Source organism: Pezoporus flaviventris, unplaced genomic scaffold (genome assembly GCF_033815535.1).
Source record: "Pezoporus flaviventris isolate CSIRO_AGI_PZ_B2104156 unplaced genomic scaffold, CSIRO_AGI_Pfla_v1 ptg000009l, whole genome shotgun sequence".
Classification (NCBI taxonomy): Eukaryota; Metazoa; Chordata; class Aves; order Psittaciformes; family Psittacidae; genus Pezoporus; species Pezoporus flaviventris.
In genome coordinates, this window is record NW_026892557.1 from 1,933,937 (window position 1) to 1,960,359 (window position 26,423).

At 47.2% G+C, this 26,423-nt stretch overlaps 1 protein-coding gene and 1 long non-coding RNA gene across 4 annotated transcripts in view; both read right to left on the minus strand.

The window, feature by feature from the left end:
- Positions 1 to 294: 294 nt before the first annotated feature.
- Positions 295 to 26,423, minus strand: part of TMEM201 (transmembrane protein 201) — a 28,103-nt gene continuing 1,974 nt past the window's right edge. The window contains exons 1-11 of one of the 3 annotated variants that reach the window (XM_061450154.1): positions 26,000 to 26,339; positions 19,148 to 19,268; positions 18,348 to 18,542; positions 16,359 to 16,535; positions 15,575 to 15,966; positions 14,947 to 15,150; positions 4,512 to 4,729; positions 2,882 to 2,953; positions 1,599 to 1,889; positions 982 to 1,113; positions 295 to 540 (exon numbers count right to left, since the gene is read on the minus strand). In XM_061450154.1, coding sequence (XP_061306138.1) covers positions 443 to 540; positions 982 to 1,113; positions 1,599 to 1,889; positions 2,882 to 2,953; positions 4,512 to 4,729; positions 14,947 to 15,150; positions 15,575 to 15,966; positions 16,359 to 16,535; positions 18,348 to 18,506 — 1,743 coding nt within the window. In that variant the 5' untranslated portion in view covers positions 18,507 to 18,542; positions 19,148 to 19,268; positions 26,000 to 26,339 and the 3' untranslated portion in view covers positions 295 to 442. Of the gene's footprint in view, positions 541 to 981; positions 1,114 to 1,598; positions 1,890 to 2,881; positions 2,954 to 4,511; positions 4,730 to 14,946; positions 15,151 to 15,574; positions 15,967 to 16,358; positions 16,536 to 18,347; positions 18,543 to 19,147; positions 19,269 to 25,027; positions 25,270 to 25,999; positions 26,340 to 26,423 lie in introns of those variants that run through there. The other 2 variants (XM_061450152.1, XM_061450153.1) reach the window with 2 other exon arrangements.
- LOC133267676 (uncharacterized) lies at positions 7,837 to 10,660 on the minus strand. The gene is made up of 2 exons (XR_009742830.1): positions 8,215 to 10,660; positions 7,837 to 8,149 (listed from the first exon to the last, which is right to left on the minus strand). It is a non-coding gene; the product is annotated as an uncharacterized LOC133267676 (long non-coding RNA).

The window sequence follows — 26,423 nt, forward strand, 5'->3', positions numbered from 1 at the left end:
AGCACCAGCTACTAAGCAAGCCCTCTTCTCCAGGTCGTTTGTTCCAATTCTCCTCATTTTACCAGCACCATCAGCATGAGGTTCGTGTGTCAGAAAGAAGAGCTGGGGATAGGTTCCTATAAACACAGCTTACACATTTTCAGGCTTGTCTCTCAGGTGAGTTCCTTTGAAAGAAAGCACAAGGGCCATTTGACTGGCTGCTCACTTTGAACTGGAGCTCTCTGGGAATCCTGCCACCTCCAGGGACAATCCTGGGATATGTTCTACCTGCAAGTGATGGCAGCAGCAACTGGGTTCCTTGTCATGACAGTCGAGTAGACAGTAGTTCATTAAAAACCAGCATGCACCAGTGGCATGGCCATTAGACGTGAAGCCATGGTTGAATCCTTCTTGTCTCCTCCGAAGCAGGTGGAACCAGAAAGAAGGGGAAGGTTGGCACAAATCAACGCAGGCTCCGGTAGACGTAGGCTGACGTGAAGATAGCATTGAGAGTCAGACTCAGGGCTAGCAGGCCTCGGAGAGCAGAGTTACCAAAATGACCTTAGTAGAAGAGGACAACACAAAGAAAAGGAATAGCAGAAAGAGATATTAAAGAACTGATGAGACAAATAACAGCAAACATTGCTTGTGCTCTTTTTCTCTCTTTGCCCAGCATTTTCACCTTAAACAGAAACTGCTGAAGCACTTCTGTCAGGACAGATTCCACTGCCCTCTTTGGTTCCATTTTCATCTCATTGCTCTTCTCAACACCCACATCCCCACCCCTCTCCTTCTGTCTCAGTTCAGTACTCTGCCAGTATTCTTCAGACAGTCCAAAGAGCAGGAATAGCCTTATTAAGGCCTTAGAATAGCAGTCAGAACATCCATTTTGCTGCTACTTGTTTATTTGATCTGAAGATCAGATCACTACTGCAGCATAGGAAATAGCTCAGTTACCCCTCCCAGAAATGTATATGAAGCACTCAAATGACTTGCACCTACCTCTCCAGCCTGCCAAATCTTCCCCTTTGGTCGTTGTGTCGACAACACACGTAGATGAGTGTGATGAATGATCCTCCTTTTTGATGGAATTATCACTGCAAATGCTCCCTCCTTCCATAGCAGATCTCACATCTGCAAGACAAAAAAGGTGAAAATTCAGAAGGCACCACTGGAAGCCAAAAAAGCAGAAGTTACCAGAATAAAGCTAGAACATCAGTAATGAATGGCTGCTTGGTAAGAGTCATGAAAGGATTGAGGACAAGGGCTGGAAACAAAAGGCTAATTTCACTGCTGTGCAGCAGAAGCTGCCTGCATGCTTGCCTCATACACTGCCCATATCAGTATCACCACATCTATGGTTAAAGGAGTTATCCAAACAAGGGTGAAAACAGTGGCAGTAGTACCCCCGGGGCACCACTAAGTGAGCAAAGGACATCTGAGGCTCTCCAGGCCAGTGGATTTTTAAGGGAGCTTTGGTAGCCCAGCAGTCATCACCATCTAGGTTTTTCCTGAAGGTTTCCCACCTATTGTGTCACCTAGATGATGCGTGGCTCTGCTTGCAAGCCAGCTCCTTCCTACAGATGCATTTCCGAGTCAGCAGGAAGCTGCCAGCATACCATGAATTCCCCGCTCGTTGAGGTTCTTCTTTGGAAAGGAGGCCAGCTCGGTGGCAAAGATGTTGTTGTCTGAGTGGGTGTGCTCCTCTGAGCTAGATGGAGTGAGCTGAGCTTCATTCTGAGATGGGAAGAGCAGCAGCTTCTGGCCTTTCAGGTTGAGGCGGGCAGGGCTGATGAGCGGGCGGCGGTACCGCAGGGAACCCGAGCTGGAGGTCACAGAGCCAGCCACTGATGGTGCTGGGGAAGGGATGCGGGAGGGAGCACAGCTGCCTGACAGCAGGGAGAAGTGCTCTGGAACGGAAACAGCCCGAAGAGAAGATGATGAGATGGTAATGCCACACAACAGGCACTGTTTCCTTTAACAATTCTACAAGATGCCCCAAACCTCGCAGTGTTCAAAGCACATTGGATGGGGCTTGGAGCAGCCTGCTCTAGTGGAAGGTGTCCCTGCCCGTGGCAGGGGGTTGGAACTGGATGAGCTTTAAGGTCCCTTCCAACACAAACCAGTCTGGGATTCTATGATTCTATAAGAAAAGGGAATGGGAGTTGCAAATGTCCAACATATCTTGCACTAAAATTCTTTATTCATTTGAATTCCCACACAGCAAAACATGGAGAAATTCCACATGCACTTTGGTAACTCAAGAATGACTTAGACTAGAGAAGGGTTTACCAGGACCTGAGTGACCTTTCTCTCTGTTCAGTTGTGTCCGCTCAGTAGAGCCTGTTTTGCAGGTAAATGAACTGTTCTGGCATGTCCTTTAAAGGCTGTTAGGAAAGAGCATCAGGATGTGAGAAGGTTTGCATTAGCTCAGGCTGTGCCTGTTTTTCCAGCAGCAAATGCTTAGGCAGCACAAACAGCCAAAGGATCCACCTGGGGTCAGGAGGGCAACAGACAGGTCACTGGAGGACACGGGAGCAAAAGGGCAGAGCAGACAGGGCAGCAGCTCCTCTGGCTGGGAAAGTGCAACAGAAGAGCTGCCCTAGGAACAGTTTAGTCTCCTGCCAAAGCAGTCTCAACTCAGCCGTAGAGCAGGGAAGGGATCCTGCCTTTGTCTCACTGGGTTCAGCGTGAGCTCTCCCAGGACTTCCAACACATCCAGCACCTTATTTTAATGCAATCCCACTCTTAGCTGGAGCCCCCTCTGCAGCATTTCTAACAGCAAACCTGACATTTGCACTGGGATGTGAGCAGGGAGGAAAGAATTAAACTTGGATCATGTATTTCAACCCACTCCCTGCAAGTCCTGCAAAGAGTTGCTCTGGAAGGCGTCGTGCATTACCTGATGTAGGAGATTCCTTGGACTGAGATGACTGTGAGGCTGGGCGACTTCCACTGAACAAGTAGCCAGAATCTAAAGTGCAAAATGAAACAGTTTGAACCCAGCTGGCTCAGTTTGAACCCCCAAAATGTAACTGCATCAGCTTGTCTCAGAAAGGGATGGGTGGTGAATGCAGGCAGGAAAAACGTCCCTGTTTTCCTGGCTAAGCTACATGCCAGCACCAGGATAATCCACTTTTCCCAGCTGCCACAGAACTGGCTGATAATAATTTACCTAATGTTGCACGGGAGTAGATGACAAATACACACACAATTTAGTTGCTGTGAAAGCAGCAACAGAAGGACGGGGCAGCTTCCAAAGGTGGTACCTTCTTCACCTGCTCCTAGCCAAGCTGCTAGATGACTCCTGAACACCACATCAGATTCACATTATCTACCCTGTGACTGTATCACAGCTGGGGTGCGTCTGCTTCGAAAGGAAGAAGGTGAAGATATGGTTGTATCCTTTTATACTCAGCCCCAGCAGCTCTCTCCAGTCTGTCTGGTTTTGCAGTGAGCAAAAGCAAGCACAGACCTCACAAGGGTGGCTCTGCAGGCAGGGGGGATCCCAGCCGTCTGGTGCATTCACACCTGCCCTTCCCATGCCAGTTTGGGAACTAGGAGGATGCAGGCTGTGCCCAAAGCTGCTGTGCTGCCTGGCTGGTCTTTCTCTTGCTCTTTCAGAGGAGCTGGCAAAACTGTCAGCAGCAGGAGCTAGAGAAATGTTGGATGAAGTAAAAAGTCCCTGCAAGACTGCTGTCTGCTGCAGTGCTATCCTAGAAACCTCCCCATTTTGGCCTCTGACCTTTTGGTAAGCAGTTACCTGCTTTATAACTCTCCTTGAGTTGCAGAGTTTGATTCCATGCACCAGTTAGAGACACAGGAAAGCTTAGCTTTCCTTGGATGGAGAATAGCACTTGAATGCTATTTTCCATCTGTTAGCTTCTAACACAGCAAAACTGAGGGCTTACTGAGATACTGAGTCTTTCCTTAGGCCTAGAAATCTTTCCTAGATCAGAGAGCCCTTAAAAACAGGAGGAAACAAGGTCTCTACAGCAGTGTCCATAGTTGTGCTAATGCATGTCAAACACAGACTTTATGAAGAGCCTGCCTTTAGCTCTGCTCCCTTCAGCCGTAGCAAGAAAAGCAAGCTACACAAAGCAGGCAGGGGAGGAGCAATCGCTCTTGCCGGATCAGTTATCCTCATGTTCCAAATCACCTCCTAACACTGCTCTTTTCCATTCCCACTTCTAACTGCTCCTTCTGCCTCTCCCCACACACTATAGCTTGTGCTGTACCACCACAAATGCCCAGAGAAGCCTCTGGATTTCAGTAAGCACACAACAGGCAAACGCTCGCCGAGACTTTGTTTCACCAGGGTGGCAAGAGTAGGCTGCATAATTTCTTAATGCCAAAACCCAGATTACAGCAGCAATCCCTGAACAGGGCTGTAACATCATGTCCCTGCTCATGGCAGAGGGGTTGGACTAGACCTTTGTAGGTCCCTTCCAACCCAAACTATTCTATGACTCTATATGGATACCTCCCAGCCTGTTTCCTTCTGAAGCATTGCACCACTGGCACACACTTACCTGCTCTGGCCAAGGAGGGGATGGTTCCCAGTGAGAGTGCCCTGTTGAGACGCCCAGGAAGAGAGGAAGGAGAAGATCTGCGTGGGGACCTGAAGAGCTGCTGGTTTGTCAGCTGGAGAATACTGGGTGGTGTTGGGACAAAGAGAGATGTAGCAGGGGAAGTGAAGCCAGTCCCAGTGCCGCTGGGGAAGAGAGTAATGGAATCCCCAGAGAGGTACCTGCAAATGACACGCATGACAGACATTCAGCAACAAGAACCTTCCAGTAACCCCTCTCTCAGTTGTACTTTTTGTGTTAACAGGTCTGGACTCATTTTGCAGTGCAGGAGTGCAAGATGCAGAATGCTCAGGAGTTTATGGGAATGTTCCTACACTTCTGAAGCCAGGGAAGGAAGAACTGCTCAGCCTTACTGAAGTTACTGTGCACCAGCCTGCCCCACAAGAGAGGCTGTGAAAAATGGTGGAAGAGTTTAAGAACTCAGGTGCAAACAGACATAGGACCTTGGATCTCTCCCTGCATGAGGAAATTACCCAGAGCCCACCAGAATGCTTTACAAAGTCCAGATCCACACAGGACTAACGATGGAGTACACCTTTTGCTGTGTGCACATGCAAACAACATGCTTAGAAATGTCATGACTGGGAAGCAAGTGGTTATCTACAAGCCTTTTTGTCTTTAGAAACCAGAATCAACATCTTACCTCTGATGCCAATCTAGAGAAAAGTATGTTTATGGGTACCTAGATAAAGCTGTAGACACAAGAGCTCTGTTTTAAAACTAACATTCAAGCCTCTTCCAATACATTTGCTTTTATTATACTACTGTGAGGTCATGAAGACTCACTGCCCTCATTTTAGATAGGAAAGACAAGCAAAAGGAAGCTAAGTGACTTGTTGAGAGTCACATAAAACTCCTAGGGTAGAAGACAGACACAAACCTGGGTTTTTCAACCCTAAATTGATACCTAAAGCATCACATTTTCCTTTCTCATATCATAATTAGCCACAGGTATGTACTAGCATAGCCATTCAGAGGGAACTGTGCTCCTGTATCATATGCTACAGGAATTGTCTTGCTTTTAGTGAGTAAAAACCAATCTCTATTACAGTAACTGGAGAAAATGTCAATTGGCAATAATAATGGCCATTGTATTTCTAGGTCTGTGAGTTGTTTTCAATGGGCTCTTTCCAAGTGCCAGAGTGGAGCTGTAGAACAGCACATCCAACTGGAGAACACACTACCTGAGAGAACAGACAGAACGTGCTCAGGGTACCTGTACCAGCGAGCTTGATTTTGAAGTGCTACAGATACAAACTGGTTTCTGTTCCACTGTGTGAAAGGACTTTGTATTTGAAAGTCTTCACAATATTTCACATTCAGTTACTATATGTAAATAAACTCTGCAATTGGTGTCTGATACCCCATTTCCTCACCGACCTTTGCAATGGTTTAAGATTTAAAGATCAACCTAAGATGAACAATCTGTCAAACACTCCTATTTTTACCTTCTTTATATTCCACCTTGCAATCATGTACTGATCTTAGTCTGTATGTAAGGTTTAGCTGACTACATTGCATCAGAAATGAGGGGTCAGCTTTGCAGTCTCACTTGTGTCCATATACCATCAAAATGAGCATTCAAAGAGGGTTGAAAACATAGGAATTTTGTATTATTTTGCATAAAGTACAGGAAGGAAAGTCTAGAATATGAACAAGATCTCTCAGGGATCTCCTGTAAGCTTTTGTTTAGTTAGAAATAGGTAAGACACTTGCCAAATAAGTCATGATGAAGTACTAACCGAGTATGAAGCATATATAATTTACAATAGATCAGGCTTTGCAGCATACAATCAAGCTGCAGCATTTGGAGGGTTAATCTCACTTCTGATGAAAACAGAGACAGATGAGAGCAGCAATGTGGCTTCTCTTCTGTCAGAGGAAAGCCAGCAGTAAATGAGAGCGTGAAGGAATATATATATATCTCAACCTTGAGCTGTGAGGTGATTTATGCACATGCCATTCCCTCTGGGAGATTAAAGAGGTGATGCAGTAAGATTATGCAGTGCTAGCACGTCCAGAAGCAGCAGTCTAGAGTTAAAATTACATTTAAAGTATCTTATGGAACTACTTATCTGCTAGTACGAGGCAGACATCAACAATCCCGACCAGCTTAATCAGGCTGAGCAACATCTGAGCCAACCAGCTTCCTGGTGCTTGCAAACAGGACATGCCTTTAACAGCAGCAAGGAACTCCTCAGTCTTGCAGCAGAAACTGCCCAACCTCTTCAGGTTCCAGAGGACCTGGGAAGGGTGTCATGCTTCGCAAACGTGCAGAGGTCTTTAGTGCACAGACATAGACACATTTGCCCCACCACACATACAGATGTAAACAGCAGAGGTACATGTGCATCTCAGCTTTGTAAGAGGAAATGAATGGGAAAGGAAATGAGAAGTGCAGCTCAGGACTATGATGTGCATGGTATCAGAAAGAGTGATACCTACCACTCACTGGGGCATGCCAGCGAAGGGCAAAGCAGAGCATGGCCTGGGGACAACACAGCTCTTTTTCCCTAGCTTTGCACTCTTTGTGTCCTTGGGCTAAGGGACAAACCTCACACAGCTCCTGGCTGCAGTGGAAAATACCTTCTCTGGCTCATTGACAGTTTTCACTTACTGGCCTGGAAGACATTACAGTCATTTAGCACTCACAACCACTATCTTCTTCCTGGGATTTTAACTGTTTAGGATCAGAGTTCCATGGGCTCTGCTGCTCACCAGCCCCACTTCACAACGTGCAGCCAGATCCTCTGGGCAGCTGATGGCACCATCCAGAAAAGGCCTACTTCTGGTTAGAAAGAATAGCTGAAGAGTTTTAAGCATAACATATTAATGACTTAGGGATTGAGTGCTGACCAGAGAATGGCTTATATATTGATCTGCTCTGAACAGAGTAAATTCCTGCAACACGTGAAAAGTCCTGTGTACTCTACTCTTTCGTGTCCACTGCTGTCATGTCAAGAGGGGTGGATGCTGCTAAGAAGCAGGGTGCTCTCATGGGAATGCACTTCATGCCCAAGAATGGTGAGCTCAACCAAAACTTCTTTGAGAAGCAGATGAAAAAGGTGAAGAGATCAAGAGGACCATAAAGCAGGATGCAGCCACATCACACTGGAATGGAGCAGTGCAGCTGTGTCTTTGCTCTCACACTACTGCCTTGCTCCAAGCCGTTTGTGCACGTGATGATAATAATGGGTCTGGTAACAGAGGGGGGAAAAAGTCACAAAAAAAGGAAGGGGTAAAAAAAAAAAAGGCTCTGGAGTCACAGTTTGTGGAAATAGGGCCCGGAAGCCGTTTATTTCAGAACTTGGTATTGTGAACATCAAAACTGGGGTATCTCAGTCAGTGGTTACAATGGTCACAGCGTTACTACAGTTGGGCACAACTCTGCTACACAGATACTTCAAAAATAAAGTTAAAGAAGAGTATTACATGGTATGGGACCGTACACTGTCCTGAAGAAAAGCCTCCTCCCAGCAGAGCCTCCCCTCCTCTTGTCCCAATACCTCCCTCTTATCCACAGACACCACCACACGTGTGTGCCTTCTGAATTCACATTTTAACCAGAGATGCTGCATCATCTATGGGATAGAGACATGGGAGAGAGCCTTTTGAATTCACATTGCAATAAGAGATGCTGCATTACCGCTGGGCTACAGATATGGGAGAGCACGGTTCAGGTCAGACTACAGGGCTGTAGCTGGACCCACTACGGGATAATTCAGCACATGAAGTAAGAAGGTAAGACAGTCACAGCCAGGCAGCTTGCTGTATGTGCTGAGGTTCATCTGCCTGGAGGCAGCTAGGGAGCTATGGGTCAGTCATGGGTTATAATATTTGCTCTGGACTTAAGGTCCCATCCTAATTTAGCTATGAGTAACCCATGTATGACTGCACCACTTTCTCCAAGCAGCACGGGTGCTGCTGCCCTGCCTGCGGAAGCAGCTCACTTAGGGCTGGCAGAGATAAGCACATTTGTGTGAGCTGACCTGCAGTCACTTCTCTGGTGTGCTGCATCACATCTGCCAGGGCCATAAGCTGTGCCTCCATATGCCGACATAATCAGGGGTGAAGAGCAATATAGTGAATAAAAAACAGGGAGAGGGATGGATCATGCTAAAAAAGGGGCACAGGTCTCAGACACATTAAAGTGACTTAGCTATAAACTTTAGCTGCCAAGACTAAGAGTTCTTTTCTCCTACACACTGTCCAGCTTTGGATGCAAAAGGAGGGGTGAATTAAAGATGAAAATGCTCCAGATGCCAGGTCCTGCACTAATACCTTCTAGAGTAGACAGAGATGGTTGTCATCAGCAGCCTTTGCTGCTAGCTGGTGGCACACAGATAGAGGGGGGTGTTTGTGTGTATGCACATCCCGTGTCTACAATGCTTCAGACTTGCTGGCATGACAAAAGCGTTCGGAAGATCTCTTCCCTGCCTGGGCACTGGATAGCTTTGGTCCCAAATGAGGCTTTACAGGGGATGACTTCAGGACTGAGTACTGCCCCTTTCATATGAGAGCATCTGCTATGGTTCGGAGGCCCCAAGGTACTCGCAGGTGACAAAACACCAGGAATGAACCAGTAGAGTATATGTGACAGCACACAAGTTCAAAAGCATCTCTTTAAAAACCAAAGCAAAGCCAAACACCACAGCTCCCTGCTTTCAGGAGTGGAGTCAATCTCAAGCAATCATTTGGCTATTAATTATATTAATTTTCATAAGAGTATAAATAATTTATCCACAATACATGAATACATACTTTCTATAGTATCTAAGCATGATTATTAGCTTCACATCATCTCAGCGTACTGGAAAAATAAGTCATAAAGGCAAAATAAAACACCACTACACCAGTTTTATAGTCCCATCTTGCCCTCAGCTTTTGACACACCCAAGCTCAGCTCACCAGGGCATGCAAAGCACAGACGCAGGCAAGGAGGAGTTAATACAAAGGAAAGACTGGGATATAAATATCGAGTATTTAGAGTTTAGAGTTGTAAAGGGCCACAAAGGCGTCAGTTTGCATGCAGTGATGTCAGTGAGGGCTTCAGGAAGACCAGAAGCAGCAGCAGCAGAGATGCTTGCTTGGTTGCTCTGGGTTCTCCCTCAACCCCTCTGTAGTCTGCAGAGCTGCTCAGAAACTGAAGAGTGCAGCCCAAGTGTCCTGTTCACTGCCACACTCACTGGTGGCACTTGAAGGACAAAAGCACCAGCCCGGCAGACATACAGGCACTGCTGTCCCGAGCTGCAGCTCCATCAGCCCCACTGAAGCAGAGCCACACAGTGTTGTCAAAGACCATGTCCAGGGAAAGGCACTTAATGAACTCCCATCGGCCCTTTTATATATCCAGCTCTGCTGGGCAGGGTACAAGATGCTTCCGAGTTGGCAGATCAGCCACAGCCACTCTGGGCTGGAGCACATCTGATCTGGTGACACACAAACCCTCCCCACCTCAGCTCCATTCTGCAGTACCAACCTCTGCTCCAAACACCCAGCCTGTGGCCAGTGCGAAAAAGTAGCACCTGAAATTAGAGGCTTTTGGGCTAAAACCCTCTAATCATGTTAAGATGTTTGCATGTTCTGGCCTGCATGGCTGGGAGGATCCTCAGGCAACAAAGCCATATCTGGTGACCAAAGGTTATACATTCCTTTATGGCCTGAAATAAGAGTCCAACTAAGTGGAAACAAGAAGCTCAAAGCACTGAGCTCACAGCATATCGGTTCTGGATGAGTTTTGTATCAGCCATGTTAGAAAGTTACAGGCTCTTTTTAGCTACTACCCCCTCAGCAGCAGGAAATGTGTACTCATGTGTCATACAAAATAGCACCTCAGCTGCAGGAGGCTGGGAGCACTGTGCTCAGGTGCTGGACTGGCACTGAAATACCTGAGCTGGAAGCATACATTTTCTTCTGCTGGACTCACTGGGGGAAGCAACCAGGCAGGGTTAGATGACAGAGCTCACCACGGAGTTATTTGCTACCTGAACCTCAAGTAAAAAATGCAGTTAGTAGAGCACCTTCCGTATAGACCCTACAGACTGGCATAGGGTTTAGAACAGTCTATTTGGCATTGCAATAGTGCACTGCAGGAACAGGACTTGGGTGATCTTTAAGGCCCCTTCCAACCCAAATCATTCCAAGATTCGAGGGTGCTTTAACCTTTTTTCCCCCCAGAAACAGTTAACAGTGCAATACTGCCAACTTGTAACTGACCTTCAGGGCTAACTGTCTAAGGAGATGCAATGGGTACAGATGGAATGCTAGCAGGTTATAGAAAGAAAACGCCTTTCTGTTCCTCCCAAAGATCAATCATTCTCTTCCATCAGCAAAAGCATGTGAGACAAAGCATGTGAGACCAGCAGAAAGAGAGGAGACTGTCAGAGGAGACTGTCAGCATTAGAGCCTCTAAAAGACCATAAATCCAATCACTGCAAGTTTGCTTTTGCAGCTCTGAGGTTTTTAGTTGCTTTCAGAAGCAGCAGCACAGACATGAGGCACCAAGAAGTGGGAAAATAAGCTGACACCTGAGCAAAGACAAAAGCTTCTTTGGCATTAGAATTGAATCACATTTCAATGCACTTTGTTATTTTGTTAGCAGTCTTTCCAATTATGAGTCCAAAAGTTGTGGACAAAGCACCACAGAGACCAGGGCATCAGTTGTACAGGTTGGCCACGAAACAAGGTCCTTTTCTGATGTTCTGACATATAAAATTAGGTTAATGTGTACAAATACATCATTTGTATTAATCCGCATGAAGACTTTTGTTTGAAGACAAATGCATTTCTTGCTTGCATGCCACAAGTAACAGATCTCCCAGAGGAAAAGATTTTAAAGTGGGCAGAGATTAGCACTTGCTGTGTAAACAGAGCTAAACCATTTCTTAACAGTATCAGTCAGGTTTCACAGTGTAAATCCCACAGTTCTATCAGCTGCCTGTTCCCGCTGCCTAGTGTCCATCCTCCCCATCCCAGTACTGCACAGGAAAAAAAAGAGAAGAGATGAGGCACAGGAAAACAAGGTAGCACTTAACAGCAAAAGAGGGTAAAAGGCACCAAACCCCAGAGAGCTCAAAGATGAGGCAGGTTGAAATTGAAAGGAAAATAACCCAAAACGTGCTGCTAAAATGAAGGCAGGAAAATAGCTGCTCAGAAGAGACAGGAGGCCACATGAAACAGGATAAAGTGAAACTTAATACAGAAAGCCTTGACTTTCAGCTCCTGAAAGCAAAACGTGCAGAGGCTGAGGAGCATCTTTAGAGGAAGAGCGTTTCCTTTGCTACTGGGTGAGAAAATTTGGACAGATTCATTTTATTCTCCTCAAAAAGAGGGTATTGCTGTGAAAAATCAGGCATGACATTACCATGACCATCCATACACTGTAATAGTTTGTCAGCTGCTCATCCCCCTCCTCCTTCTAGCAGTCTCAATATATCCTTCTAAACATGAGTCCTTCCATCACTTGGACATACCTGACAGCAGCAAGAGGGACCGCTCACCTCTGCCATACCAGGTATGTTCATGTGCTAGAAGCTAGCAGGAACTTCCAGTCCAGCCTGCAGTGCCCAAGGCAATCCCAGCTAAATAGAAACATCAGTCTTTTCCTATGTTTATGAGAACAACTTGAAAGCACTGAAGAAAGAAGGGAGAAAGGGGAAAAAAAAAGGGCTAGATGCCTTATTTCACTTAATGGACAAGGTTTCCTGGCTCTTCTGTGCAGCTTGTTTAGAGAGCAGCAGAACTGGCACTGGATTTAGTTCCAGTGCCCATTACATTGGGTGGCTTTGTCCACTAATTGGGCTACAGAACAATGGTGTTGGAAGGGCTGCTGCAAAGAGTTCTCCAGGGTGAACACATTAGAGGCATCACTGCACTGAAAGGAACGCTGAGTAGACAGCGATAGCACATCCATACACAAGATTGTATGCACCTTCCTGTCCTTTCCCCAGCTTACTGCTGTCTTAGCATTGCTCCCTGCTCCAATAGGCTGACAGGCATAGCAAAAAGACTGGATTTTTAAGGAATGCATCCTATTAAGTCTCCTAATGGGGTGCAGGAAAGAGGCACCAGAGTGACTGTGAAGGTCTAACCTGGCATTGAGGACCCTGCATGCTTCTGCTGGTTTTTCCTGTTTTAGTAAAGTCATATGGCTTCTTAAAGTATTTACTTTGAAGCACTTCTCTAAATTCAAGTATCCTAGTAGAAAATGGGACATAATGGTTCTAATTTAGCATTTTGGAAGTCTAAGACTGGAACAAGAAACAATGTGTGACTGTGAGCTGGAAGACAAGCCTTTTGGGTCAGGATTCATACACAGAAGATTGGAACCAGACTTTGCAGATGCTGGATTCCTGTTGTGGATAAGTAAGTAAACAACACACAGAGCAGCACCATTGACAAGCACCAGAATGGAGAAAGGTATTCTCTTTGCTTGGAGGTGGGTATTGCAGTTATCTGAAGGCACTGGAAAGAAGTTCCAAAGGAGAGCACAGGTGGGAAGGAGGATTGTGTGCCCCCTTCCCATGCCAGTTGTTAAGTTAGAGGCACATGGACCCTCACCTGGGAGCTGAACCTTCCCATGACACCCTCAACTTGGCTGATTGTTAAGGAGACACTACAGAGCTTTGGGGCAGTGCTACCTTTCTGCTTTCACAATGATACCGGTTTGAAGAACATGAACAATGAAGAGCTGTAAAATCTCTTCTGTTTCCTTTAAAAAAGGTTCTGGAATTTTACCAGCATCTGCAGCATCCAGTAGTGTCTGAACTGTTCAGCAGGAGATGCTTTTTCAGAGTGAGAATTCCTACTTTAGAGTTTATACATAGAAAGATCAAGCCACCTGATTAACTTCTGTCAGACTGTTAGCATGGCAAGTTCCACTGTGCTGTTCTGACCAGAAGAAAATAGCACATCTCCTGTAACAATGCTGTTTCCTCTTGAAAGACCTAAACCTGCATGAGAAACTCATGAGTGCCTTGCAGAAACCACTGCAGGGTAATCAGACTGCTTAACCTAAGAGACCCCAAGAAGTTAATCCTACAAAAACCCAAGCAGCTGAAAGCTCCTTCCTCCCCACATGGTAACAACAACTAATCCCAGCTTTCAGTGGAGCAGGCACTCAACTCCAAGTGCCAATTTCCAGACCCCTTTGCTCAGCAGCATTAGCACCAATGCCAGTCTTCAAGTAAAAACCCCTCCAAGTAACAAGAAAACTCCATCTCTATTGCCATGTAGCCCTGCAGCAGAGGCTCCCACCCCTTCCCATATAGCACATCCTCCTGATCTGTGTTCTCAACTAAGCAGTGATGTACAATGAAAGCTGACCGCATACCATGAGGTTGTTAGTCCCATATTTCTTCTCCTTCTAAGGCTACAGGAGTGGAGGAACATTCTCATTTTTATCCAGTTGTGCTTTTACACAGATGCTCCTCAGGGGGTGGGTTAAAATCCCAAAGAAAACCAGCACTGAAAGCAACAGCCACTGAATTTGAAATGCAAATCAACAGCCACTGATTTGAAATTGTAGCCTAAACCACCTGAACGCCCTCAGATATTGAATCAAGACACCCTGAGCTACAGAACCTTTTAAAGCACCCTTTTACATAAGTCATTGAAATTCCAGTTAAAAGCACTTAAGGATGCCTCTCCACTTAAAACAGGAGTCACAGGAGAATGGCAGAGAGAAAGCATGCAGTTAAGTGATGCTACACAGTAGAAGGCAAGAACCACCAGTTTATGGACTCCCTCCCCTCGCATGCCTGCACACCATGCAGTGTTGCTACAGCACACATTACAAGGACTTGGAATCCAGAGGCAAGTTCCCATCAGTTCAATATTAAAATGACCAGCACCATTAGAAAGCCGAAGGTGGCCTGGGCCCCATGGTGGATCAAGGCAGAGGATTCCTCTGTGACTGGCTAAGGATGGACAGGCAGTGAGAAGAACCAGAAGGAGAGGAGAAGCCAGAATCTCTTTGGCTGGAGGAGCAGAATGGGAAGGAGGCTGCATTTATGGAGCAGTTTGTGAAGCAGCTGTTGGAAGAACTGGCTTTGGGGAAGTTGGATATTTGCACTGCTGACGTAGGATTCAGGAAGAAGGGAGAATGGAGGCAGCAGGAGTAGCTTCCATGGCTAGCACCAGCAGTGGAAGTGCTCCAAGCAGCCAGCACAGTGGGAAGCAAGGATGGGAAACAAAATCATTATCTAAAAAGGAAGAAAAGATCTTCACTGCTTATCTAAGTAAAAAAAAAAAAAACAAACAACAGCAAAAAGAAGAAACAGAGGAAGGGGAAATCAAAAGAGGAGAGAGAAGCACCAGTCGCAAAGAGTTCACAAGGCTTTTTTCCTCCTTCCCCCAGCGTCACTGCTCTGGCTCTGACCTTCGGGGCCGGTATCTCCGATGGCCCGTTGACTTCCGCGTGGCCACTGCTGCAGTGAAGCCCACCAAGCAGCACAAGGATGTGGTGCCAAATTTGGCTGTGTCCAGCCAGCTGGGTGTTTCTGTCTTCAGGTATCTCTCAGCTAAATGCAGACTCATCACTACGAACCACAAGACTGAAGCAAATGCATCAATTCTCCGGAGCCTGCAATGCCAGAAAGAAACCAAACAAGACACAAGGTAAGCGTTTAAACACCAATGAATCCTGAAGAAGGGAAGATGGGGAAAAGACGGGGAGGTACTCAGATTGAGGAGGTTGTGTACTATCTCTTACTATGGTTTTGCCACCTGAATAGGTCAGCTCCATTTTCTACAGATTAGAGCTGCACTGGGAGTTTTTCATTCATGGTAATTCAAGATTAAATTGAACAAACCACAGCACAGATCCAAAACAAGCTCTGCTGTTGCCATCCAGCAGGCCAGCAACTCAAAGAATAACAAGGAGAACGGTGCCACCCAGTACTACATGTCCCATTCTGGCAACATTCACACCCTGGCTCACTGGGTCAAGACAAGGCAAAAGACCTCCAACGTAATGCAGTTGTGCCAGCAGAGAAGAGCCCACGCACCTGATCCGCCCAGCTAAGAACATGGCCAGCAGGCAGGTGAAGAGCCCAAGGACAGCAACTGCAACCTGGTGGTTCTTCCCGTAAGCCCATGCTGCACTCAGGTTCTCCACCATCTGCTCTGGGAGCAGACGGAGCAGCTCCCGCCAGCGGGCCACCGCCATGGAAGTGTCGTTTTCCAAGTCTGCATGTGAGCTTGTGCCAGTCCTGTTTGGAGTGGATATGGGACCAGAGGAGACAGGAGCAGGGATTGCCGTGCTGGGTGAGAAGGGGTCGCCTGACCCGTACAAGGCCATCAGAACCAGGAATGCACAGCTGAGGAAGGCCAAGAACCGCAGAAGTATCACCTGAGCTGGTGTGGTTATGGAAGCAGAAGAGGTGGATGAACATAAATTCTGCAAAGAAAGGAAGAAACAGCTCATCAGAAGCTGAATGAACTCTGGTAAGGGTCTGAAATGGTGCTTTATGAAACACTTCCAGACTATAGGGTTTACCAGACAGTTTTGCTCAAGTCTTTTTAAGTCTCTGTACTGACACCACAAGGTATGTTGTAGACCAGCAAAGAGGAACAACAGAGCTATGAGCAGAAGCCAAGCTCAGGCAGAGCAGTCAGGGTAGGAGGTGGTCATAATTCACTTCCCATTGTTCTTACTTGTCTTGTAATCTATAGTTTCCTGCACTGTACTCACAGATTGGCTTTCCTACCTCCCCTTTTCTGCCTGTCCCACTATTCTCCTTCCAGTTCTCCTCACTACCCCCTAAATTCATCCATCTCTCCCATATGTACCTGACTATAGGTCTTGTCTGTCTCACGGCGTTTGAAGTGGTGGCTGAGCAGCAGCGCCCGGAGCTGCCGGTTCTGATGTTTGATGTAATACTCCACAGCAGCCTGGCACGGTCGGCACAGCTTGTAGGTCTGCTCCAGGTGGTGCTTGTAGACCTCAATCTCCTCATCGTATTTGTTCTGGTGAGAGAACAGGAGAGGAAAAGTAGGTGAGAACTGCAGGTCCCTTAATCACTATGCTTGCTACTGGCATGCGAGCAGGGAATGATTCCAGTTTCCAGTTCCAGAGGAAGTCCCCTGAAACCAGGCCTGAACAGTGACCAAGCTGCAAGCCAGCATAAAACCAACTCTGCATACAGCTCCATGTCCCAGAAGAGAAAACAGCCCTTGAAGAAGTCTGCTCTGACCCAGTTTCAGGATGCTGAATTTCTGTGGCCTGGGTTCAAGACCTTATGAACTCAAAACAGAAGGTGAGAGCAAATACTAGCATCGCTTCCCCTCCTCAAATGAGAGGATACAAAAGACACGTTGCCCCTTTACAGCACTGTGCTGGAGAAAGGACCAAGTGCCTTCCAAAACTCAGCCCCAGGCTCAAAGGCTGTCACTGTCCGAAGGCCTTGGTGAGATGAGCTGCATAAATCATTAACAGCACTTGTAAAAACAGTGAGTCGGGTCAAAGGTACATTTTTCAGTGTCACTATAGTGGACCCATCTCTTTATCACAGATGCTTGTAAGGCTTTCCCATCTCGACCCCAGCCTCTCTGAAGATCCTTGTACCAAAAGCATACAGCTGAAAGCATGCAGCTTCTTTGGGAGAGGGAAGTAACAAAGATGCATTGCAAAGGGCCTTTGGACTTGCTGCAGCAGCTTCACAGGCTCCATCTGCTGGAACCTTGCAGGAATCACAGGGGTGAGACCAGTAGCAGCAGACTTACCCCTTACTGGACAGGCCAGCAATGCTGAGGGGCCACTGCTGTCACCGACAAACCTATCTAACCACGCTGGACAACACAGTCCTATGTTTCTGAGCTGGCACAGACACTGCAGCTCACTGAATGACTAAAAAGGGGCCAACGGCTGGTGTTACCTGAGCAAGTGAATAGGTCTGGCATGGGGCAGGGACTAGAAATAAAGCTGAGAAAAGGCAATCAGCCAATGGTGTTCTCATCAGGCATGATCAAATTTGAATCTGTTCCCTGAGTCACGCTGATGAAACTCATTCCAATTACACAAAGCACACTGGATTAGGCAAGCCAGAGGATGAATGCATCCCACTATTGCACAGTCTTATAACCCCAAGGCTTTACCATAGTTGAAAGTGAAGGAGCGCAGCAGTGAATTCAGCGCATGAAACCCTGCGAGGCATGAAACTGTGAAGGATAAACCCCAGTATCCTCCACACATATTAAGTAGTGGGAAGGCCAAGAAGTTGCTCAGCAGGAAATCCTGCTGTGTAACTGTGAAATCCCTTTGACCTCCTAGGCACAAATGCCTAACCAGGGACACGACGTGGCTCCACAGGATTCCTCTCTCACTCCACTAGTAAAAGCAGAGCAGCACAGCCAAGGCCTCAGGAAAAATCTACTAAATCTATTAAGGCTTCAAAGTGATTAGCAGGCTGGTGTGCCTCCCAGATCCTGCAAGCTCAGCTAGGTAAGTACTGGAGGTGTAAGCTGATCTCAGCAATGTGAGGGTTCAGTTTTGGGCTCAAGCTTCAACTTCCTGCATCTATCTAGAACAGGTCATTACATTCTGGCTTTAGAGCAGGATTAGTAAGTCTGCAACACCAATCAGTAACCTCTGCACTGGAGTGCCACATAAGGCTTCTGAAGACTCCTGAAGCATCATTCCACAGCACACTGAAAAGTTCCTGTCTCTCCTGCTTACTAGGCTGAAGCATGGAATTAAACAGAGCAGGAATAGCAGATAAACGCATTGGAATGCCTTGGACACACATTCTCCTGTGCTACCAGCCCCTAAGGAACACTTACCTCTTCCCTTGGTGAGAATGAAGCCAGTTGTTTGATCTTTGTGGTTTGATGGTTGTTGCATTTCTTGCAAAGCAGAATTTGGCTGCTCACCCACTGCTGTGGTTTGGTAGGATCACAGAAAGTCATAGCACCTGACACAACATGGTTAAGGTGTTCCATGTACTGAGCAGGGATGGGCTTGTTGTAGTCTCCATTCTGGCAAAAAAGCAAAGGGGGAGGCAGGAGGGAAAGCAAACATGAGATCACAAAATCAAAGCTCGGTATCCTCTGGTTGATAACAAGAATACTTAAGCTCTGTCAGGAGCTTTACACTCCATGCATTCACCTCTGTAACAAAAGAAGTAAGTTAAAGAGACAAAATGCTTCAAATCTTCTCCCTCCTCCAGTGTTCTGTACGCTTACTGCAAGCAGCTGGTGGGGGTGGATTTTGGCTTAAGACCAGCTTTGTTATTTAATACCCTAAATACAGCAATTCAGCTGTTCTAACTGCAAACCCAGGGAATAATTGTTCCATGCATTAAAAGAAAAATTCTTCAGGCACTTTTTGCTCTTTGAAGCAAGACAGAAAAATTTGTCTCTCATTCTACATCAGCACATCCCAGTACAGAGGATTCCTCTGTAAATTTTATCAAGTGATCAGTTCACAAATGCTCTGCACAGATCTACCACTGTCAAAACCCTGGATATTCACCTGTACTGGGCCTGGATCACCTTAAATGAGGAACAGAGTTTTCTCTGCAAGGCCCATTCTACAGGGCATGCACCTTCCTAGCCATCCATCATTCAATCTGTCCCCATACCTCTTGGAACCCGTTGTACTGCTCACAGTTGGGGCAATCCCAGCAGTTGCGATTCCCATATGGCACTACCGTGTCCTGATTGCAGAACCAGCAGTTCACTGTCACGTGTGTGGGCTTCTTCCTGTTAGGAAAGGAAACATGTCAGGCACCAACACTGATTTCAGCTGATGTAAGGGAAAGTGATGGCTTTTAAACAGGGAAATGCAAGAGAGGCTGGAATAACAATCAATCTTCCCATTCAGCATGTTTGATGCTATGACTCAGAGTAGTCACTTAGCAATGAAAAGATGGGCTTTGAAAGTAGAAATCAATTCTGCCTGATGCTCATCTCTTTGTGCCAGCACCATAGACATGCCAGACCTTTAACAACCTTGTGAATAACCCACTTCACTGTTTTCCAGAGGCATATTTGGGGGTGCAAGACCTCTCCATAATCAGCACTGTTCATATATGCAAAGGGTGCAGTAGAGTTGCTGCTTAATACACAGGATTCTGGGAAGTGGAAGTTAGGATCCACAAGAACTGTGTATGATGCAGAAACCTAGGAAATGGGCTCATGGTTACAGTTCTATCCATCCTGCCTGTTACAAATAAGGATGCCAAATTATCTTAAGATTCAGGCACTGTAAATAGCTGTTTCTTCAGCTCTTTAGATATACAAGGAATTGAGTAATCAACACATCTAACCCAGTTTTTATGCACTGGAAGAAATGAAAATCTAATGGCCTGGATCCATAAGTAAGCCCCTTGTTTCTGAAAAGAATCCTGTTAAAAACAGTCACAAGAGAACCAGCTGTGACTTGGCCCCATTGCAACAGATGTTTGAGCACAGAACTTCAGTAGCCTGACCCTTGAGCTCACCTGCTAAAGGAGGTCTGAACTGTCTTGAAACTCAGTGCAACATCACAGAGGAAGCTTCCTGGCAGGTTAAGGCAACACAGCCCAGTTGTCTGGGTTTATCAGAGCAAACCCAATCAACAACTCCAGCTGCTCAGGCAAAGCCCAGGCAGGGATTTGCTATGGTGGCTATGCAGACAGATGGACCCAGCTGCTACCACCCTTTGCTGCCCAACTTCACCAAGCTTCTGAAGTGGCAGGGAAAGCAAAGAGTAGGCTCACCGAGGGCCTGGAAAGCAAGTCACAGTAGCCAAAGTGCTTCCTGCTCTAGGAAATGTGCTCTGCTGCTATACTGTTCTCTAGAGAAACATCTCGATGCTGCAGAAATCCTGTCAGCACCCTGCAACTAAATGGGCACATGGGTCTCCCCTTAACTTAAGCTGGTTTCTCTCTCAGCCACCACCTCTGTAGCTGGATGCCTACAACCCCACTCCCATTTCCATAGACCATGTCTTGAAACCTGGTTCATAAACCACCAAACCCTCAGGTGATGCTTAGGCCTCCTGTTTCAGTACTAGGGATGAGGATAAGCTTGAACTGAAACCTAAGAAGCCAGAGTGCAGGGTGGATTCCCTGCCAGATGCTGAGAGAAAATGGCTGGAGCTACTAGGGTGACAGATTCTCATCTCAAAATAGATGCACACACCCACATCCCCTCTTAAAATGAATATTCACTGCTCAACTTTCTTCATTGCCAAGAGGGCTCAAACCAGTAAGTGATCCGAGTTAAAAATACCAGTACTGAAGCTGACAGGCAAAGAAAGAGGAAGTTTAAAGCAGACAAATCAAGGCTGCTAGTCCAAGTTATCCAGGAGCTACTCCTGTCCACAGCCGTATGAAACACGGACACCTGTAATACCTGTTGGTATTGCTTTTATCTCACTATCATAGGTGTGAAAGCTATGAAAATACAATACAGGTTTCAGTATGTTGACCACCAAAGTACAAACCCTACTGCACTGTGAGCACAGACGGTGATAGCAAACACAACCTAAACTCCATCCTCTGGTGTAGGTTATTGCACAGGTCCTTGAAGGTGTCACCTTCATGTGACACCATCCTCTGGTGCCCATGGAAATAAGACTGACAATACTTCAGTCCCTACCTACCACGAGACTCTGACTTCCATGTAGAGTATGTAGAAGCACTGATTTCAAGGGTAACACCGAAGAGGAAAGCACACACCAAAAAACATAGCAAAGCATGCATGCTGTAAAGCAAAGAAAGAACCAATGTCAGACACAGTCTGAGAACTTGCTAATATCAGACCCCAAAGCCTTGGTATACTTGAGACCTTTCCATCTTTTCCAAAGAGGATTCCATTTCTCTCCTGCTGCTGATGAAGTGCTACCGAGGGTTAAACAGCAGTCCTTCATTCTCACAATGTATGCAAAAGAAACTGCTAAATCCTGGATTATTTAGGATAAAAAGCAATAAGCCTTTCCTTTTGTGAACTTATAATCTGTTGCCATAGAAATAGATGCAAAAAAATCAGAAGTTCCCAACCTGTTGTGTGCATCAAGATGGGAAAAAACCAACAAAGGTCATTTCAGGCAAGAACATGTAGGTAGGGTGCTAATTTTACAGTAACTGGGCATGACTTTAAAAACAAAAACCAAGTTGGAAAGACTCTCAAACACAGATTTAATGACTATGGAACTGTATATACCTTGACTGAATTCGGGCAGCGGTTGAACATGGTAAGTTAGAGCACACACTGCTGCTGAAGTCAGATAGACAATGCAAAACTAAGCATTTACCCCTGCAAACCACGAGGCAAACCATCCCAAAGGAGTTTAACAGTGTATAAACCTGAACCAGCCTCCCTGGGCAAAGAACCACCCCTCAAAACAAAACCTGAGCAACAAGAAGTGATTGAATTCCCATGTAGAAAGATTCCACTAAGGGCTGACTTGCTGCACTAGCTCAGGACGTGGCCTGCACACCCAAAGATGTGAGAAAACATTCCCAAGTTTGGGAACACTGTTTTGCAGGTAGATCTTTGCTCAAGACAACACTGGAGGGAAATACCTGGAGTGAATTGAGTTACGAGATCAATACTTAAATGTCTGATATAAAACACTCCTTTGTGAGAGACTATCAGACTCCTTTAGCTTGGTAACAAAAATCAGGCTGCAGGTACAGCCATTGACAAACACTGGTTAGCAACTAGTCTGTGCCTCTCTTGGAAGGAAGGTAAGTTCCTTCTTACATTACAACTCCCAACACTCTCCACTATTGCCACTTACACATGCCTTTAAGGTCATGCTTAAGTCCACACTTTTAATGGATTGCCAGAACAACACTCTCCCTGGTAAGTGCAAGTCTATTATTATTATTATTTATTATTAATCTGGATCACCAAATAGTTTTATTTACATCTATTTCCCCCCTTATTCTGATTCTCTTAATCATTAGATTAAGATGTTTGGGTTTCCATATTCTCAAGTGGATGTGCAGCTCTTCACTGGGTTACCCTCATCCTCTGCCAAGGATCAAAAGAAAAAACAATTCTCCACTAAAAGCATCTAGAGCAACACACAACTGCATTAAAAGCAATTATCCAAACAGCTATGCCAGCAAATCTGAAGTAAAAAAACCCACACTAGGAAAAGAAGCTCTTTTGCACAGATCAGTTTTGATCAGAACATCATCTGATGGTGGTTTCACATAACCAAGGTACAGACCCAGCCCGTGGCACAGTACTGTCAGCATGGCTGAGTTAAGAAGCTCATACACAGGGAAGCTCCTGGGACGCAGCTCCCTGAGCTGCTGTAATTCGAGGTTGTGCCCATATCCATCACCTGTCAATAAAGGGGTTTGCCAGCAGAGCCCCGATGCTAAACCCCATTTTCCAACAGGAGAAAAACACGCCACAGCTGTCCAGATACCAGCAGGCAAAGGGTATCAGAGATGCGTTAGCTCAGAACTAGCAGTTGCGGACAGGGTTGAAGATTCAACCACAGGACCAGATTCCCAGCAAGTATTTAACAGGTTATAATGCAGCCCAAGAAGCAGACTTTGTGTCTTCTAACAGGGAAAAAGGTGCCCAGTGGACTGAAGCAGGGACACAGACCCACAGTCATAAGCACCTCCTGTGCTGTCTCTCCCAAAAACTGTCTTCATGAAACTGCAGCTTTAGCATCTTTTAATATCTGGAGAATACAGTCCATCGAGACAGGATCCTCCAGAAAGGTGCCTCTTTTTGCTGTCTCTGCATCCATGAGAGGCTCTCAACTAAATGAACAGCTCCTACTGGCCTCTTAGTGTGAGAGATGGCTTATCCTGATTTGTAGAAGGAGCATCTTTTGGCATCACTGACCCAAAGAGCCCTAAGAATGAGATGCTCTTGGGTTACTCTATACTGGTTCTGACAGGTCAGTAGCTAAGAATCAGAAGGGGCACAAAAGATGAAGGAAAGGTGGCTACAGCTGCTAGTCTGAACTCAGCAACCTGACTCCCAACTATAGATAACAAGTAATCAAGCTGTGATCTTGAAGACAAATCACAAAACACATCTATTTTCCTATCTGGTCCAAACTCATGGGGTTTAAGGAGCTCCCATGCACACCTGGACATCAAATCTTGATTTCCCTGATACAAAAGCACAGTCTCGGGTGCAGGCAGTTACTGAAGTGTAACTTCACACATTGACAGTTATCCCAGAACCACTTCTCTCTAGGCTGCTCTGATATATTTTGTTCCCCCTTCTCCAGGGGGTGGCAAAGGCATCTTGCTAGATCTGTAAGTGCACTCATGCTGAAAATGGGGCAGATGGAAGGTTCATTTAAGTGAGGCAAAGTAAGAAATCAGGTAATATCAGAACACTGAGAAACACAAATATGCAGCCCCAAAGAATTATCAAGGTCATCTCCTGAAAACATTTGCAGCTCACTAGCAGCCTTCAAGGACTTAGGAAGAAATGCTTTCCATTCCAGAGACCTTTTGATGAACCTAAGCAAAACAAATCCAATCTCTTCCCTCAAAAGGCATCTTAGCCTCATCTGGGTCAAAGAAACACTGCCTGCTTCACTGAGGATTGCTTTAGGCCACTAGTATTTCCTAGCTGCCCTAAATATGCCATAGAAATGCCAAGTTGGGCTAATGCAGCACTGACCATTTAGATGCTTACACGAACAGCGAATGCTTTACAGCAAGCCTTAAGTATTTTATTGTGGATGTAGAAACACGCCTCTACCTCAGCGTGTAAACTTGAAGTGAACCTTAACGCAATGAGCCCTTGGGACTGCCTTTTTCCTCTACATCATGAAATGAACTGATTGCTCAGGTCTGTTGTTATAAAGGCTGCAGTGCCTCCGATTCCATATATTCCTAAAACACCTTTCAAGCTATGCTGGATTAAAGCCGTTCAAATTAAGCTTTACTCCTTTAACGAAATCTGTATGCTGACTCCTCTCCTAATGCTCCTCAAACCTCAAGTCTCAATTGGTCTGATTAAATTTGTTCTAAGGTCGGAAACTTGCTGTGCAACTAACAAATAACCCAAGGTCTCTGGTCACTGATAACTGACTCCTGTCATCTCCGGCTCTATCATCTTCCCGAGTTTTGCCGCTGAACCGCAGTAACTGTCACCTCTACGGCCCTCTCCCACTGTCCCTACCGCACTCACGCTTTCACCTCCACACCAAGCACCAAAGCGTTCTCCTTTCCTGCCTCCAACACGCCGGAAAACCAGAGGCAAACCCGCACACCGCGGACGGCGAGGGGAAGCGCTCCGGAGAACGACCAGCCCTTCGTGCCCAGCTCCGGCACACAAAGGCCCGCAGCCATCCCAAGGGGACACGTTAAAACGCGCCCAGCCGTTCCCCTACGCGTTTCTGTTGCCGCGGGAGGGTCGCTCCCCGAACACGCGGCTCAGCAGCCCCGCGCACGGGCACAGGGGCAAACCCGCGCGGAGCCTCCCCGCCGGCGCGGCCCGCATCCGCCCGGCCATCGCCCGCCTCCCGCCCTTCGCGGCCCTACCTCCGCGCCATGCGGTACAGCAGCAGCCCGGCGGCGGCGGCGCAGACGGTGACGCCCAGCCCGGTGGCGGGGCCGCGGGCCAGCAGCGCCCCGGCTCCCTCCATGCCGCTCCCCCCCGCACACACACACACACGGGGGCCACCGCTGTGACCTCGACGGCGGCGGCGCCGCTTTGTACGCGGCGAGGCCGGCCCGCTCCGCCCCTCCGGTGGTGCCGCGGCGGGGGCGGGCGCCGTGAGTCACGGCGAAGGACGGGAGGGGCCGCGGCGTGAAAGGCCGGAGTCGTGCGGCGGCGCCGTGAGTCAGCGCCGCAAAGGCCGAGATCGTGGCCGCGGGGGCGGGCGGCGGGCCCGGAGCCGTTCCGGGGGGCGGTGAGGGGGGAGCCCCGGCGTGCCTGGCCCCGCTCCCCGCGTGCTGCTATATTTAGACGTGATGCGTGACCGGAGCGGCTCCAGCGCCTCCGGGTGCCGGCCCTGCCGGGGACGGAGCCAAGAACCCAGGCCAGGGGCGGCTGCAGCGGCCGGACTGGGGCTGGCACAGGCCTAAGCCTGGGGAAAGGGGGTTAAACCCACAGCCGCACCGAGGGGATTTCCCCCCCCCCCCCCCCCCCCCTTGCACAAATGAAACCAAAAACAACGGGGTCTGCAGCAAGGTAATTGAACCTAACTTAGGTTATATGTAACCACACCATCACCAAAGGATAGCTGGGCAGAGAACTGTGGAAACAGAACGGGCAGAGGAAGACGAGGCACTTCCAAGAGAAGAGCTGCTCTGGCAGGAGCTGCTTGGGGAGAATGGCCAATCCCTCCAGTTACACCACTGTACCCTCCCCACTGATTTATAAAGCACCCTTGTGTAGTCCCTGATCAAATTACCCAGTAAATCACTGCAATAACAGCTCACATTAGCCAGGGGACAGTATGGCAAGAGGAGCTGGAACTAAAGCACAGGGCTCTGTGGGCAGGCTGTTACCTGTGAGCCAGAAGCTGGAGCCTGCAGCTCTGCACTGTCCCTCTCTAGATAAACACAGCTCTGCAGGAAGCCCTCAGGTCTCTGTGGAGAGTAGTTCCCAGGTCAGACTGTTCAGAAGGTCTCTGGAAAGCAAAGTAACACCCATGCATGCTCTGCCCCTCTCAGCACGCAGGGGTGGGATTTACTGGTTCTGCAGAACTGCACGCAGTTGGTGGTTTGACAGCCATGCCCTGGGAAGGTAAAAGGTAAAACCCCGCCAAAATACGTGACTGACCCTGCCTCCAATTGCACGGCTCTTTTCCTGGTTAAAACCAGCAGTTTCTCAGCATAATAGCCAAAACTGCTTAAAATTCAGGAGAACCAAGTTGTGCCATCATCACGTTTTTAAAAAGCCACAAATGGAAAAGCTCTTCATGGACAAATA